The sequence below is a fragment of the Odontesthes bonariensis genome, chromosome 12 (assembly GCF_027942865.1).
Source record: "Odontesthes bonariensis isolate fOdoBon6 chromosome 12, fOdoBon6.hap1, whole genome shotgun sequence".
In the NCBI taxonomy this organism is placed as follows: Eukaryota; Metazoa; Chordata; class Actinopteri; order Atheriniformes; family Atherinopsidae; genus Odontesthes; species Odontesthes bonariensis.
Genome location: NC_134517.1, coordinates 17,005,760 through 17,020,630, shown reverse-complemented (window position 1 = coordinate 17,020,630; position 14,871 = coordinate 17,005,760). Strand labels below are relative to the sequence as shown.

Genomic DNA, 14,871 nt, shown 5'->3' with positions numbered 1-14,871 from the left:
TTCTAGGATTTCAGCAAGTAGATAGATATGGATGCTAGAAGATGTGAAAGTATTTTTCGCTTATTGGCCACCAACCTTAAAATGAAAGTTGAGAAAATACATATTTTTTTATTATTATTTTTTTTTTTTAAACGGATCACTCCTTGCCATGCTTTTAAGGATATATTTTTAAAGATGCGCTGTAAAACCATAGGATGTTCTCTTACTCATGGTGTGTGTGTGCGTGGCCGCTAACCTTCTTCTTCTTCTCGTCCCTCGCAGATGTTTGGAAACTGGACGTTTGGGACGCTTGTTTTTACGGTGCTGGTGTTTACCGTTACGCTCAAGGTGTGTGTGAGTGCTTCTCTTTGGAGAAAACACTTTCCACAAAAAGTGAATACTGTAGGTAATGCCATGGACCTTAGTTTAGTGTTTACTATTTATATATTCTCTTTGTTTTTAGCTTGCCTTGGATACACATCACTGGACTTGGATCAATCACTTTGTCATCTGGGGATCGCTGCTTTTCTATGTTATTTTCTCTCTCCTGTGGGGCGGCATCATTTGGTAACGATATCCTTTGATTCAACTTGCGTCCGTAAAGTTTCTATTAACTGGTCCAGTTTGGGAATCCTTTTCTGCCTCTCTCGTTGCTGCTCAGGCCCTTCCTGAACTACCAGAGGATGTACTACGTCTTTATGCAGATGCTGTCCAGCGGACCGGCCTGGCTGAGCATCATCCTCCTCATCACAGTCAGTTTACTGCCAGATGTCATCAAGAAGGTTCTCTGCAGGGCTGTTTGTCCCACAGCCACCGAACGTGCACAGGTAGAACCCCCACAGAGACAATTTTACACGGTTTTGTTCTAGAATTTTTCATTCTTGTATTAACTAAACGCTTCACTAAAGCCATTAACCATTGACTACTTAGGGCTTTGCCTTTCTTAAAAGAAAATCGGCAATATATTTTGGTGCGTAATATTGTTATTGAGCGTCGGCTTGATTTATTCTGACTTCCTGTTTGCGGCTTAGCCTTACCCACTTGCTTCACAATGAATGGAAAAATGAGTGAAAGGTCTGATAGATTTCTTCCTTCTGTGCTCTTTTTTCCCCCTTTTCTCTCCCTTCTCACTGCACCCTAATGGATCACCGTAATCAAAATTCACACCGTTCCCTTTTGCTCCTTCTTCCCATTTCTCAACCCGATCTTCCCTCTCCTTATTATCGCCATCCTCTCTTTTCTTGCTCTTCTCTTGCCCCTTTGTTATCATCCCCTCTCCCTTCCCCCTCTTTTGCATTCCACTACTGCTCCTGTGTGGTTGTGACTCGGCCCCCTGCACTCGCACGCTCTTTTCGCTGTAACCGCAGTCCACCCGTCCGTGCCTTACTGTGGAGCCCTCCACCATCTTCATGCTTTCTCAGTCCTCCAGCAGAATGAGTTTCTGATTGGCCCAGAGAGACGAGAGAGGAGCAGGAAGAGGAGGTGACTCTCTTTTAGCCCTCATCTCTGTGTGCATGGTGGCATGGCCCAATGTAAATCACTTGTCCCTACACCCTTCCTAACGTAAAACTAAGCAGCTGTTAATGACACCGTTTGGTTTGTAATCCAGGTTACATTTGTTGCATTCTGTGATTGTCATTTCTCCTCCTCATTTGTTTTTGTATGCCTTCTCATCCTCCCTGAAAACGTTTCTTGCACTTCCACACCATCCTCTTGCCGTGTTTTTCATGTTGTCTCTTTGTCATACATGATCACTTTTTCCCATGATTGTATATCAAATTTGGTCGGATGCTGTCACAGGTTTTCAGGAGTATCTTGCAGAATGTCTCCCGGATAAAAACACCAGCACAGTTGCCTCTCTTTATTGCAGTTAAGTGATTAACCAATTGGTTATCCGCTGTTGGGCCAAAATCAAAAGTTTTCATTAGTCTAGATGCTTTAGTATGAATAGTGGCTGCTATTTAAATACGATCCCAATTGCAAAAAAAAAAAAAGATAGTGGCTGCGTGAAATGTAAATTAAAAAAACAAAAACAAAATGCGACTAATTGAAAAAGCAAGAAAAATTTGTATTTAACTAAAAAAAAAAAAGTGCAAAAGCAATCTGGCAATCAGAAAAAATATTCGCTCTGTTCCAATTTTGATGCCAGTAAAATGTTTTGTGGAAAATAAACCCCCTAAAAAACTTGGGATGTGGCAGCAAAAGATTGAATGCTTCAAAAGTAGAGATGAGGAAGTGTTTGGGCATTTCATCAATTAAGGTGTGTAGTCTAAATAAAATAAAAAAAATTCTAAAGCAGTGTCTTTACACAACCAGGACCACGTTGAATACAGCTGTATAGCACAGTATATACAGTACTGTATAGCTGTGATCTTCAGATACAGTTCAGTTGTTAAAAAAAAAAGACTATATGTACCCACAAATTCAGGTTAAAACTCTACCCTGCAAATGGAAGAGCTTGCAAAAAAGATTCTTGTTTAAAAGCTTTCTTAAAATTGATTGAGGTCTAGCAGCAAAGGGTCCTTTTGTCTGGCTAACCAGAAGTCAGCCTCTGTAATATCATAGGGGTGCGTGAAAGGGCGTGGCCAAGGTAACTTGCACATCTGTGAGGCCATCTTTAATGGCTTTTAAAGCAACAATTAGATTCCAATAAGATGGCATCTATTGCAGGGAAGATATTGTTTTCTTTAATCAGAAAATGCCAAATCACGTACAACACATATGTTGTCTCTGTACTCTGTTGATAATTATATGGTCTCATTTATTAGCAAATGATGTAATTGTTTTTATCTGCATTCGACGTAGTACTCCAACATTCTGAGAAAATGGGGGTTGTAATTTTAAACTGAAAACACGGTTTATGGAATAATGATGAGGCATTTGACTGTGTCGACTCAGGGAAATTAAGAAGGGCATTCTCTTGGTTTTTTTGTATAAACTCAACAATCCTAACGATTTCACGAGTCCAGTTTAAACAAACGTCTCAAAACTTACACCGAGGTTTGGGTTTCCATGTATTTTTCAGCTTCGTGGCATTATTTTGTTTTGCCCTGTTCATGTTCATCACTCTGATATGTGTTCGTGAAGTTAGAAAGCAATTGAACAAATCTCCTAGAAAACTCCAAAGACACACTGGGATATGATATGAAGTCAAAATGCAGTGACCAATTGTAGTTAAGGGGAGATGCACTAAATTTGCCCTGTTAGAGCCCTATAAAAAACAGGGTGTGTAAAACAATGAAGCTCTAATGCAAAATTTGGACATAAAGAAACCCTCCACAGTCCCCCCTCTTTCGCTGGATGGATGGTTGCTAATGTATGATCAAATTCTGCAAACGTATGATCAAATTCTCCAAAACCCATTTGGAGTGCCAGTAGATGAAAACTCCAGTCAGCTCCAAGTAGACCAAGATACAGTCTGAGTATTGCTAGATACAGCGCTCAAGATCTGTGCAGATTCCATTCTCACCTTTTCTTTAACGTTGTCCGCAGAAGGTAAGGACAGTGGGGGCCTCGGAGGGCAGTGTGGCTCCTGGCCCCTCTGGTGGAGGGGGAGGGAATGAGAGGGACCCGCTTCACCCTGATAGGACCTGTGGGGGAGACGGTGGCGAAAAAGCTGCCAGGACCTATGACTCCATGACGTCTCACAGCCACAGCACCCCGCTCAGCAAACCATAGAGTTCCCCGCCCACCAGTAGGTGGGCTAGGTCACCATGGTAACAGCACTCGGAGGGCGTTGACAGTGGGGTGTCGTGTTCTTATTGCTGCTGCCGTGATGCTTTCTGCTGCTCTGCATTGCATGCGGCGTGGAGTCATGCTGTGGCTCCGGCTTGAGGGGGGCTCGGCTTGTATAAGTGTTTCTCCCACGAGAAGTTTCCTTCTGTCAATCTCACTTTCAGGAATCGCAATCCCTTATTAACTCTGCAGTTCCACTTTCAAAGCGGGTTGTGCTTCTCACTTGTGGATGGGAATTAACTTGATCTGGGATGCTGCCAAATGAGAAACTTCATCCTATCTTTTTTTGGACGCCGAGCTTCTTAAATTATTTTGCCACTTGTCACATAGGCTCCAAAGAGTGGGAGCTTGTGATTTATTTATTTTTTTTGTTGTTTTTTTTTTCCTCTTCTCGGTCCTGGGTTTTGGCTTAAGAAAGTTACAAAAGTAAGTCAGTCGAGGGACTCAAAGGGAAGGTTCTTGGATGTGAGGTCTAGTTCTAATAGTGGGTTAACACAGACTTGCTTGGATTTCTTTTTACCTTGTAACAAAGTCCTTTTTGAGCAGGTTACTTAATCTGACTCAGGTGTTAGAGACAAAGCGAGGTGAACAGCACTTTGGCAAACCCCTCCGAAGTGTACTCGATAAACTGGTGACATCTGGTTTTGGAAAACGGGATTGCAAGTGTGATCTTATTTTCCTCTCCATGAGCCTGCTTAATCTAACCCAACTGTTAATCATTAAGTGAGTTTTCAGAGGGTTTCTTGTTTTGATTTGATAATACTCAACATTAATAATAACAATAACATCATCCATACATAAATTCGACCAAAGGTTTCATGACCATTTGTCATGCATCATTAAAGCTCAATGTGAACCTATCCAAAAAAGACTTATTATTAAACCTTCTGAAAATAACCTCAACTTTTATCTTAATGCATCTCATCTTCTCGCATCCGTTGCCATTCACAAAGTTTCATTAAATGTTGTGCATGTTTTTGTTCTCTTCATGTCCTTTTCTGTTCTTGAATTTCCTTTACAATGGCACTTTTCCCGTCTCTGTGTAGGAACGCGAGAAGCTGTTGCCGGGCAGCGTGGCCGAGCTGACTCCTCTGGCCTTTCGTCGGTCCCACAAAGGCACGAGCGCTGACTCCTCTCCCCTCCACCTCGGCGCGGTGGAGACGCTGTCCCTCCGCAGGTCTGGTCCTCTTCCCCAGAAACTCCTTGCCCACTTGGCAGAAGGAGGAGGGGCAGACGTGTGCTCCCTCAGCCCCTACATGCTTCGTCTCTCAGGGGCAGGATTCGCCTACTATGCTCCGGGACCAGAGACATCTGTGTGAAAGCAAAACCAGTCTCTGAAACTAATGTGTACGGGGAATTCTCGTTAGATTAAAAAAAAAAAAAAAAAAAAGAATCCCAAGATGTGCGACCAAGATCCGCATTTGCATGGATCAAGCATTTAGAGAACAAAAACAAACGTGTTCACACACCTCAGACCCATGGACACTCCATGCTCAGTTCATCATGTGCATTTTCTGGGCTACACCTGAGTGGACAACCTTTTAGATAGTATTGCCCTGACTCCTCATTCTCACACTTTTCTGTTTCAGGGTAGCCCCAGTCTCATCAAAGTTTCTGCTCAAACTCATTTTGAAAATGTGCGATGGTGTCATTGCACTGTGGAACTGTCACGTTTGACCAGTCAATTTTGTACACCCTGTCCTCGTTTTCAGTCTCGCATCCTGTTGCCTGTTCCTCTACTGTCATATCCTTTTTTTTTTTTGCTTCTTTGTAATTGTTTGTTGAAAACATTCATGTACACTACGTGGTCTAGCCAAGTAAGGGGTAGCCATCAAGCTTAGCCCTTTAGGTATGAGTGCGTGTGCATGTGCGCAGAGTACGCATGAATTTGCCTGTTTTATTGTATGTTTGTATGTGACACACTTTTGCCTTACAGGTACGCAGCAGCAGACTAGGAGCCAAAGGAGAAAGACGTTTAAAAAAAAGATTAGCGGAATTGGTGTATTACAAAGCCTTACACACACATACTCATCAGCTGAAGGGGGAAGGGGGAGAATGAGGAGAAACTCAAGAGGGAAGTGCAGTATTTTAGCCACCCTGCCTTAATTCACAGATACTATTTTCAGTAGATCAATTTAAACACATTTGTGAGAGTAAAAGGAGATTCAGAGGGCATACATGTCTGGTACAGTGTGTCTGTGGTTCCCCTTTCTACTCTTTTACCCTCACGATGGCGTCAAGCTTCTCTCGTCTGTCAGTGTAGCATGTTGGATCTATCACTGCATGCTGATCTATTCTTCCTTATCCCCCCCTTTGTCCCATACATCATTCATCACAGAACACACCAGGGCACCTTTTCTTTCTCCCAACTGTGAGCACAGTCTACCCTCTGCTGCCACCATGTGGCCATATAGGGTAACAGCCCGGGACTGATGAGGTATTGATTTATGGATGTCCTAAATGACTCGCTAACCCCTCACCACTGCAATGTGCTTGTGTATTTGCTGCCATGCTATGTGTTATGCAAACGCTAATGTCAGAATGCTAATGTCACGTGGTCATGTTATAAGGGGTTGTCTCTGTGATGCATTAAGTTTTTCTCGTATTGTTCTTAAATTATTGATGTCAGTCACTGTTTTATGTATGGATGTAACTTAAAAGGTTTTTGCTGTATATTGTAGTAAGAAGGAGTGTTATAGTTCTATAGATACAGCTTGTGGTACGTAGGAGGGAGACTTGAATCGGCGATGTCACAATCAAATCGATGAGAATGTTGAACTGATTTGTCCATCATGCCCTCCAGCTGAAGAATGTAGCTCATTATGGATGAAGCTCTTCTCTGCATTTCTAACAGCATTTCTGAAGTCCTCCTTTTCCAAAGCATATCTGTCCGGTTACATCGCATGTGACTGACTCTGGAAGTCTTGAATGTGAGATTCTGAAGCATTTTTGTATCTCGATACAGTTTATTTTCATACACATCACCATCTGCCAACTTGTATAGATTTAATAATGGGCGTTCAGTATTTTTCTACTGGGGCACAGATGACTTAATTGTTTGAAGGGAGGTCTGGATTTGACCCTCTCAGTTTTCACTCAAAGCCTCCACAAGTGTTGGGACACGGGGGGCTCAACATCCTGACCTCAGTTGTTTTAAAGGAGAGACCTCAGTGCTCGTTGTGCTGTGTCCAACCTCACTGTGCTGTTGCCATAATGTGTCCAAACTTATTCTAAATGTCTACTACCAGTTCTATTACATCAATCCTGTAAAGTCAATTTTCCACTACTCGATGGGGAATTCTTTATGGTTATCCTGCAAACATATTTTTCTACTATCTCGAAGTCCTTGAATTTTGTGCTCAAATGTTCACTTTTCTTTTTAGTCATTCTTGTTTGGTCCATTGTGAATATTTCTTGTGTTACTTTTGTATCTCAAAAAAGAATATTATATTTTAACTCTGTTAGAATATGTGTGTCCAAGTTTGTAACCAAAATGAGAGCAAAACATAAATTATATGATTTGTTAGACTTACCTAATAGTCCTACACACTGCACTTTGTCTTACAACAGATCGTTTTTTTCCCCCTTAAAAACAAGGTCTATTGTCTTTCAACTGGAGTTTATAGTTCACTCTTCCTCACAAGTTATTTTTCTATGAAGATTGTAGTGGGTGAAAAAAAGAAAAAAGTGACCAAATAACTTGACTAGGAATGAACGTGTCTGTAGGTGTCAGCCTCCGTCTCTATGGGTTTATCACACCAGCCTTCTATTGCTGATCAGAATGTCAAACTGCTTTTTCTAAGTCCATCAGCACAACAGCAGGTGCTCATCCTGTCACTCCTGAGCTTGGCAAAGGTCTGAAATGTCAACTGCTGTGCTCCAAGCAGCACGCTTCATATCATACCTTTAGTATGGCACTATTTGTATTATTAAATAGATTTTGAGAAATTACTTTTTCTTTTTTTTTTTTTTTCCTTTTCCTTTTTGGATAAAGATTTTAAAAAGTTCACATTGTTGACTTTTTGCCAGCCTGTCTGTAGCAAATGAGGGCAAAGCACTGTATTGTTATTCTGCTTGTAATAAAGAGTGAAAACAGTGGTCTTATTTTTTTTTGTCTGTTTGTTTTTCACAGGAGTCCATCATGAACATCATAAGTTACCATTTTATCCATTGAATTATCATTTGCTCAATCAGAATTGGTCAGCTGAACCCCACCCAACAATTAACGCACCTGGCTAACCGTTAAACGTCGCGCATGCGCAATCCTTTTTCGGCGCCATCTTTTTTGGCTGGGCTGAGCCAATCCTATGTAACTATTTTTTTGTCATAACTTTCATTTGTTGGACGAGTTAAATAGCACAAGAAATGTAAAGGTTTTATTTGTAATAATTTGTTTATTGTCAAAACCATGCCTACATCAACAAATCAACTAGGCGGTTCCTCTGGAGAAGCGTTAGCAGCAACATCCGTGAGCTTAACACAGCTAAGTGCTATTAAGAGCCTCGCGCAGACTGAAGAGGTCTGGTAAACTCACCTTTTTCCAACTTCTTTCAGATGTTAAGAACCAAAAGTTACATTAGCTGTGGCATTTTTTGAAGCTTCATAGACTGCTTCCTCATTATAGTGTAAAGCTGTTAGGTTTCAAATTGCACCTGTCTCAAAATAGTGTAGCTTTTTAAGCTTAAATACTATTATATGCTATGTCACAATTGGAAAAATAGATAAAAAGCAAGTGTAAGATGACAGAATTACATTCAGTTATGTCAACTTTAACTGCAAGTGACACGCTGTCATGACCACTTGGACTGTTGCCTTTCTCGCTATAAGAAGGCAGTTACAAGGATAGCATTTGAGGTGTAGAAAACAGATTTTTGTGGGGTTACATCTGTGAAGTCAGTTGATGTTCAGCAATGTGTAAACAACTTTTGACTGAACTTTTTCTGTCATTTAGGCTATGCCTTTTTTTTTCACCTCAGGAAGACGATGGCAAACCACTCCTATTTCATAATATCGAATTGGCTCTAAAGCTATAGACTAGGTGCTGTATTTGTACAGCTACATTTTACCTGCAGTCCAGACCTGTCACCCAAAGCATTTGCAAAGTTCTCCTGTATACTGAGAACCTGTTCTCACATGTTTTTGAAATGGTTGATTTTCCCCCCTCCATCACTTCTTGAAGACATACTATAATTGTTCTTGAACTTAGCTTAACAAACGGGATCACTTTGACAATGGATTGTTTGCAAAATAAGAAGGCATGCAACCCAATGTAAGAAGTACTATTATACCATCTTGCATAAATCTTTTTTTTATTAAAAGAATATGTATCAATGCAATGTAGCAGTTATACTAAGCATCTAATAGTACGATTGATCTTTGCTAGAATATACTGAGGTCTTGCAGTTGTAGTAGTCCCTGTGGGGAATGACCCGGATGAGCTCCTTAAAGAGATAGTTTGTTTGCTGTGTAGACCGTGCAGACCGAGCAGTAAACACCGTAACAGGTGCGGCTGTCGGCAGGTGGCAGCACGCAGTACGCAGTGATACAAAGGGAGAGAAAATAGCGCCAAGCGATTGTGAGGTCTGACTTTTTCCCTGGAGAACGATTTTGTGATGCAAATGTATTACTCTTTTGAACGCATATTGTTTTGAGAAGCAAAACGCTTCATTTTTTTTAGCCCCAGCCAACTAGCCGGACTACTTTTGTCAACGCCAAAACGAGGCTAGAACTCGGCTCACAGTACGCAGCGGGGGCAAGAAAATATTCATAAAGAATATTACTCGTATGGGATGTCATACAGCTTCATGTCGAAAGAGGCAAACTATCCCTTTAATGCTTTTAGTAGTGGAGAAGAGGGAAGAACTCAGCAGTCAAGCTTGTGGAGCTCCTACTATCAGGCTTTGTGACTTGCATCTTCAAAAGTGGGCGACTCCTGTTGGGTTTGCATGATATAAATGTTGACATCAGTGGACGGGTGTTAACTTAGGCCCTCTGCAGATGTTGCTTTACCCAGGAATTCTTTTGTCACTGTGCCAACCTGCTTCTGTGTTGTTCTGCTTGCATCTCAAGCAGAAATTAAAATGTGAGAACTACAGTTCTGTGGCTGCTGCACTTGTCTGGTTACAGGAGTTACAGCCATAGCCCCCTGAGTGAGACCCAGTCTCACAAGCAGAGTACACCACAAGGATGAGGAGCAGGCACACAGAGCTTCCCTAAGAAGAGGCTTATGTTCATGTAACATTTATGATTGTTTTCTCCACTTTGGACTGATTGTTACAAAATGGAAAATATAAATATGCATAACTATTGGGAAACTTTTAAGTATACACAATTATTTGGCTACTACTTTACAGAAAGTGTTTCTAAATTTTAATACCAAGTGTAACAATGAAGTATCACAAAATGGCAGTTAATTAACATCTTCTGAACAATGTGTTCAGCCTTTTTTCAATAACTACCACGGGCCTTCCATCTATGGAGGGTGTCTGTTTTTACAGCCCCCCAAATTGTGACCAAATTGTTGTACAATTTTTACCATGTTGTTAAGAACCCAGTCACCTTTTGTCATAACCATTTTTCATCACATGGTGGCAATGCAGCATAATCAGTGGTGCATGACCAGCAGCACTGTGTAAGTTTATGAGGATCATGACGCAGCTGTTATGCCTTTCCTCCACACTGGATGTCACTGTTGGATTGGTTGTTTGTGTGAACCTTCCCCTCCCCCCCTCTGTTGTCAGGTCTGCACAGGTTTGCACCATTGTGTGCGCTGAGGCTGAAACATGCATGCGTGAATGATGCTGTCTCCTCCAGCTCCTCCCCATCTCCATTGCTGGCATCCTTTGCTCCTCACCCCTCTGTGGACACGTCGTCGTTGCTGCTTGGGCTGTCACAGCAGCTTCAGCATCATTTCACCATCCATCTCGGCAGCGCCCTCTCCATCCCCGGCAACATTAATTTTTCACAAATATCCGAGCGCTGCCAAGCAGGGCACGCCCCCTTTGTCTTAAATCTCACCTTCCTCCAAGAATTGGTGAGCTGAATTAGACAGCAGCAAGGCAGAGACTACCTTGCTGCATCCCCGTCTTCCTCTGCTCGGCAGGGCTTGTCATCGCACATCCTTCCTCCCCTGTTCTCCTCACCATCATTCAAGATCTGTTTGGCAGAAAGCAGGCAAGCTGTCTCTTCTTCCTAAGAGAGTGTATTTTTGTTGGGCAGCTGGTCTTCCGCTGTCCCTTTGGAGGATGATATTGTGGATGAAGACGGAGGAAATGGCCCTCGGGGAGCTGCTGGAGAGACTGAGGACCGTCACCCAAAGCATAGGTGGGTGAGAACAACGGTCAAAACCAGCTGTACTGCTTGTTTATTATATTCTTAATCGTGGAAGATCATATATATATATATATATATATATATATATATATATATATATATATATATATTTGTTTTAAATGTAGGTATTGGTGACACATGTTTCAACCCAATGAAAGGAAAAGCAGTGGTTGAAAGCTAAAAAGCAACAAGAAGTGACATTAGGTCTAATGTGTCGCTGTTCATAACGTCTTTGCCTCAAGGTAGGAAGGTGTTTGGTAAGCATTGTATTTAATCCCAGTACTGGCATATGCAGTTTATGCTTTCTTTGAAAAGGCTAATCTTGAACCATATCATTTGATCCATCCAGTATCCCTTTTTAATCTGTTCAGTCTGAACAGTTAATTCACATTTAGACAAATTTAAAGCTTTCTCTATTAAATTCTTACAGTCTGGCGCGTGAGGCTATACACAGAATGATTTGTCTTGTGATACAGTACCTCACTGACCTATCTTTTTAAGTGCTCCACCCTCATCACTCCCAGTATTTGGAAGATATATATACAAGAGACGGCGTTTAGGGCGGAAATAGAAGACGGTGACGTGTATATGAAACACTGACCTCTTTAAAGAAACTGAATTGAATTCAACCCTGGAATGATTACTGAGCAATGGACTCTCGACTTCAGATAATTGCCTTTTTGTAGATTTTGCTGTCAGGCCTGTGCAGTTGTCTGGAGCGGGCTGTGTCACTTTAATTTTTAATCTGAAAAAAAATCACACATTTAAACCCTTTATTTCTACATTTATCGCACGTTTTTCGTTAGTCGTTTTTTGTTCGAATCCATTTCCACAGTGTATACCTAATGTTGCTCATTAGAGGACAAATGTTTCTCCTTTCCACACTAATACCACTAATATGATTTTTGATACTTAGCTATCTTCTCTTTTGATCCATTTATAGAGATCTCCCTTAATCCACTCTCTGCCAGCACAGAGCTACTCTCAGACACACACAAACATGCACGCACACATCCATACACATACTTGTAAGGGTAATGGTTTGGTCCATATCTCTTTTGATGGCTTTAAATTCATGTTTAGAGACCTATTTCTCAGCATTACTTTTTTTTTACCTGTGTGTTGAAGCATACTGCGTCACCTTTGTTTTATTTTGATTTCTTGTTATTTTAAATACAGCCTGCGTTGCGTCCTTCCTCTCTCAGCACCGGAGATGGTGAAAGCATCGTCGTAGTGAGTGGGTGGGATGAAGAAGGAAGGGAATGTAGCACTATCCAAGCCAAGGGGATGAAAATGCAGAAATTTGCACTTAGAAGTTGAAGTTGCCTCATTCTTCTCTCGTGAACTGAAAATGGGCTCATGCTGCTATGTTTATCTTTACAATGACAGGTAATATGTGAGCAATATAATGCTTAACATTTGCAAAGATCCATTACCTGGTTGCTGTCAATAAGGAAAGGTGAGAGGAATGTGCTGTGGCAGGAGGATGAGAGCGCTAATCGGCTCAGGGGAGAGTACAGTAACACTGATTGGAGAAGACGGCAGAGAGGAAGGGAGAGAGGAAGTGACGAAAGCAGAGATTCGGAGAAACTGAGTCATCTCTGGATAGAAATGATTTTGCATTCTCTAATCTGGAGAGCTGCTCTGAAACGGAAGTCTTTTGTTGTAAAACACAGAAGGGGATATGATGGCTTTATTGAATCTCCCCGGAGAAACGGTCATCAAAACACCGTTGTATCTGTTTCGGCTCGTGGTTTTTGGCCGTCCGTGTTGATACACGATCACATTCCATCCCAACCTGTGGCTGTAGTGATGTAGCGATCCAATCCATATTTACTGTTACTGTTCTGACTGAAATAATTTATGGGATGAGTACGTGTTTTTAATTTTCTTAACTTAAAGTGGCTTAAGTGGCTGTTTTTTAACCAAACAAACAAACAAACAAAAAAACAAGTATGCAATGAGTGCTTAATTATTAGGCTTTATTTTATCACTCAATAATATCCTATTCCAGCTCCATACATACATTTTGGGCAGTAAGGGAGGGTGTGGCCCAAGCAATTACCACCTTAAACCATGGTGTACATACAGTAGTTACTATTAAAAACATCTTTACTTAAAGTGAAATCAGAGCTAACTGATACTGATAATAAAATGGTGAAGTGCATTTCAGACATGCAGGAACTTAGAGGCAGCAGTGTTTCAGTTAAACACTTGCAGGGAGGGCAAATGGTTGTACGGAAATATAAATGACTTTAGACAATTTTAACCATTTACCAGGAAACCATTATCATTGAGTGCCAACATATTCCACAACAGTCCCCCACCTACTTTATCCTTGAGCAGAAGTTGTTTATGTGCTTGGGGACACGGCCAAGGTAGATAAAGATTCAGTCAAAGGATCACTAAAGCGATTACTGTTCACCCCGAGGGAAAAACAGAAAATCCCCTCTTTTGAGTTAAAATATTAGAGATGCATATGAATGTATGTTTTGAAATGTGAAATTTTTACACAAAAATCAGAGCATTACAAAAGTTAGTGACCTTTATTCTGTTGATGTCTTTACAGAACATTTGACACTCGATCCAGAAATTATTGGGGTATCTCAGTCGGGACCATCCAACCTCGATGGAGATTTTATTTTATCTGTAGAATAAATGATCAAAAACCTATTTAGATGATCTATGAATATCATTATTACTGTAGCGTTTGACACAGACGGCTTTACCTTTTCTCTCTAACTGGGCATATGACCTACTTCCAGTTGATTTAAAGGGACACCTCCAGTTCAGTAAGACACAGGTCTCAGCTTTCTTTTAGCAGGAATGTGCTCATCTGTAACCAGTCCTGCTGTGGGAGGAGTGGGGGTGGGGTTGTTTTTATTTATCATGTTATAAATGGGTCGCATTAATGTGCTTGCAGGGTTTTTTTTTTGTTTTGCTTTTTTTTTCAGCTGATATGGCAAGTTTACTCCTCTCTGCTTGTGTGCATGAAACAGCTGTGTTTATCCTTGTAGTTTAGGTTAGCTAGGATGGCACACAGATTTATGAAAGTGTTTGAGCTGAGCTTAAAGCAACCCAGCTGTCTCGGAGGTAAATGGATGCTATTTGATTTTAGTAATTTGTTATTGATCAGATTATCTTCTCTGTTGTTTGTGCAGAAAACTCAACAAGGAACTTTGTAAATCAGATAGGGATATCAGACTTTTTTATCAGCATAATGCGCGAGCCTGGTTCCTTTTATCACTAGAGGTCAAAAGAGCTGTGCTGTTTATCCCTGAAGGCACAGCAGGTGTATAGCCAGATGGATCCAGCAAGCCAGTATTAGTCTCCAGCTAGTCAGCCGTGGCCAGATAGACACAAGAACAATCGCTGCAGTAGCATATCATTCTCGGTTTCTTTAAGTCATGTGGACAGTGATTGTGTCAGATGACACTGCGGTTATGAAAACAGGATTTTATTATAGCGGAGCGACAGTCTGGGCATGGGACTGAGTTTACACGCAGCCTTTATGGGCTGCTCTTCAGTCACAATATTCAATGCTTTCATTTGTCGTAGCAAAAGAAAAATATGTGAATGAGAGCATCTTTATTTGGAATTTGGCTGTATTGAAATGTACTGGTACTCTGCTGTGTTTACAAAGAGATTTAAAAGAAAAAAAGATGGAACTTTAGAACATGTGCAGGAGCACCAAGGCCCAGTTGAGTTTGGTTGAATGTATACATGCAGGAGTGATTTAAACCCAAACAACAATATCTGAGTATATTAGTCCAGTTTTGAGCGAGATTCTGTACGATTGTGAGAAGACTAACATGTTTACTTGCA

At 41.1% G+C, this 14,871-nt stretch overlaps 2 protein-coding genes across 15 annotated transcripts in view; both read left to right on the top strand.

The window, feature by feature from the left end:
* The window catches only part of LOC142396504 (phospholipid-transporting ATPase IH-like), a 36,334-nt gene extending 28,522 nt beyond the window's left edge, over nt 1-7,812 (top strand). For 4 of the 13 annotated variants that reach the window (XM_075479333.1, XM_075479330.1, XM_075479329.1 and 1 more), the window contains 4 exons: nt 262-327; nt 443-546; nt 641-806; nt 4,761-7,812. In XM_075479333.1, coding sequence (XP_075335448.1) covers nt 262-327; nt 443-546; nt 641-806; nt 4,761-5,033 — 609 coding nt within the window. In that variant the 3' untranslated portion in view covers nt 5,034-7,812. The other 9 variants (XM_075479340.1, XM_075479338.1, XM_075479337.1 and 6 more) reach the window with 8 other exon arrangements.
* A 2,726-nt stretch (nt 7,813-10,538) lies between these two features.
* The window catches only part of mcf2lb (mcf.2 cell line derived transforming sequence-like b), a 43,515-nt gene continuing 39,182 nt past the window's right edge, over nt 10,539-14,871 (top strand). For both annotated transcript variants that reach the window (XM_075479328.1, XM_075479327.1), the window contains exon 1: nt 10,539-11,037. In XM_075479328.1, coding sequence (XP_075335443.1) covers nt 10,959-11,037 — 79 coding nt within the window. In that variant the 5' untranslated portion in view covers nt 10,539-10,958. The remainder of the gene's footprint in view (nt 11,038-14,871) is intronic.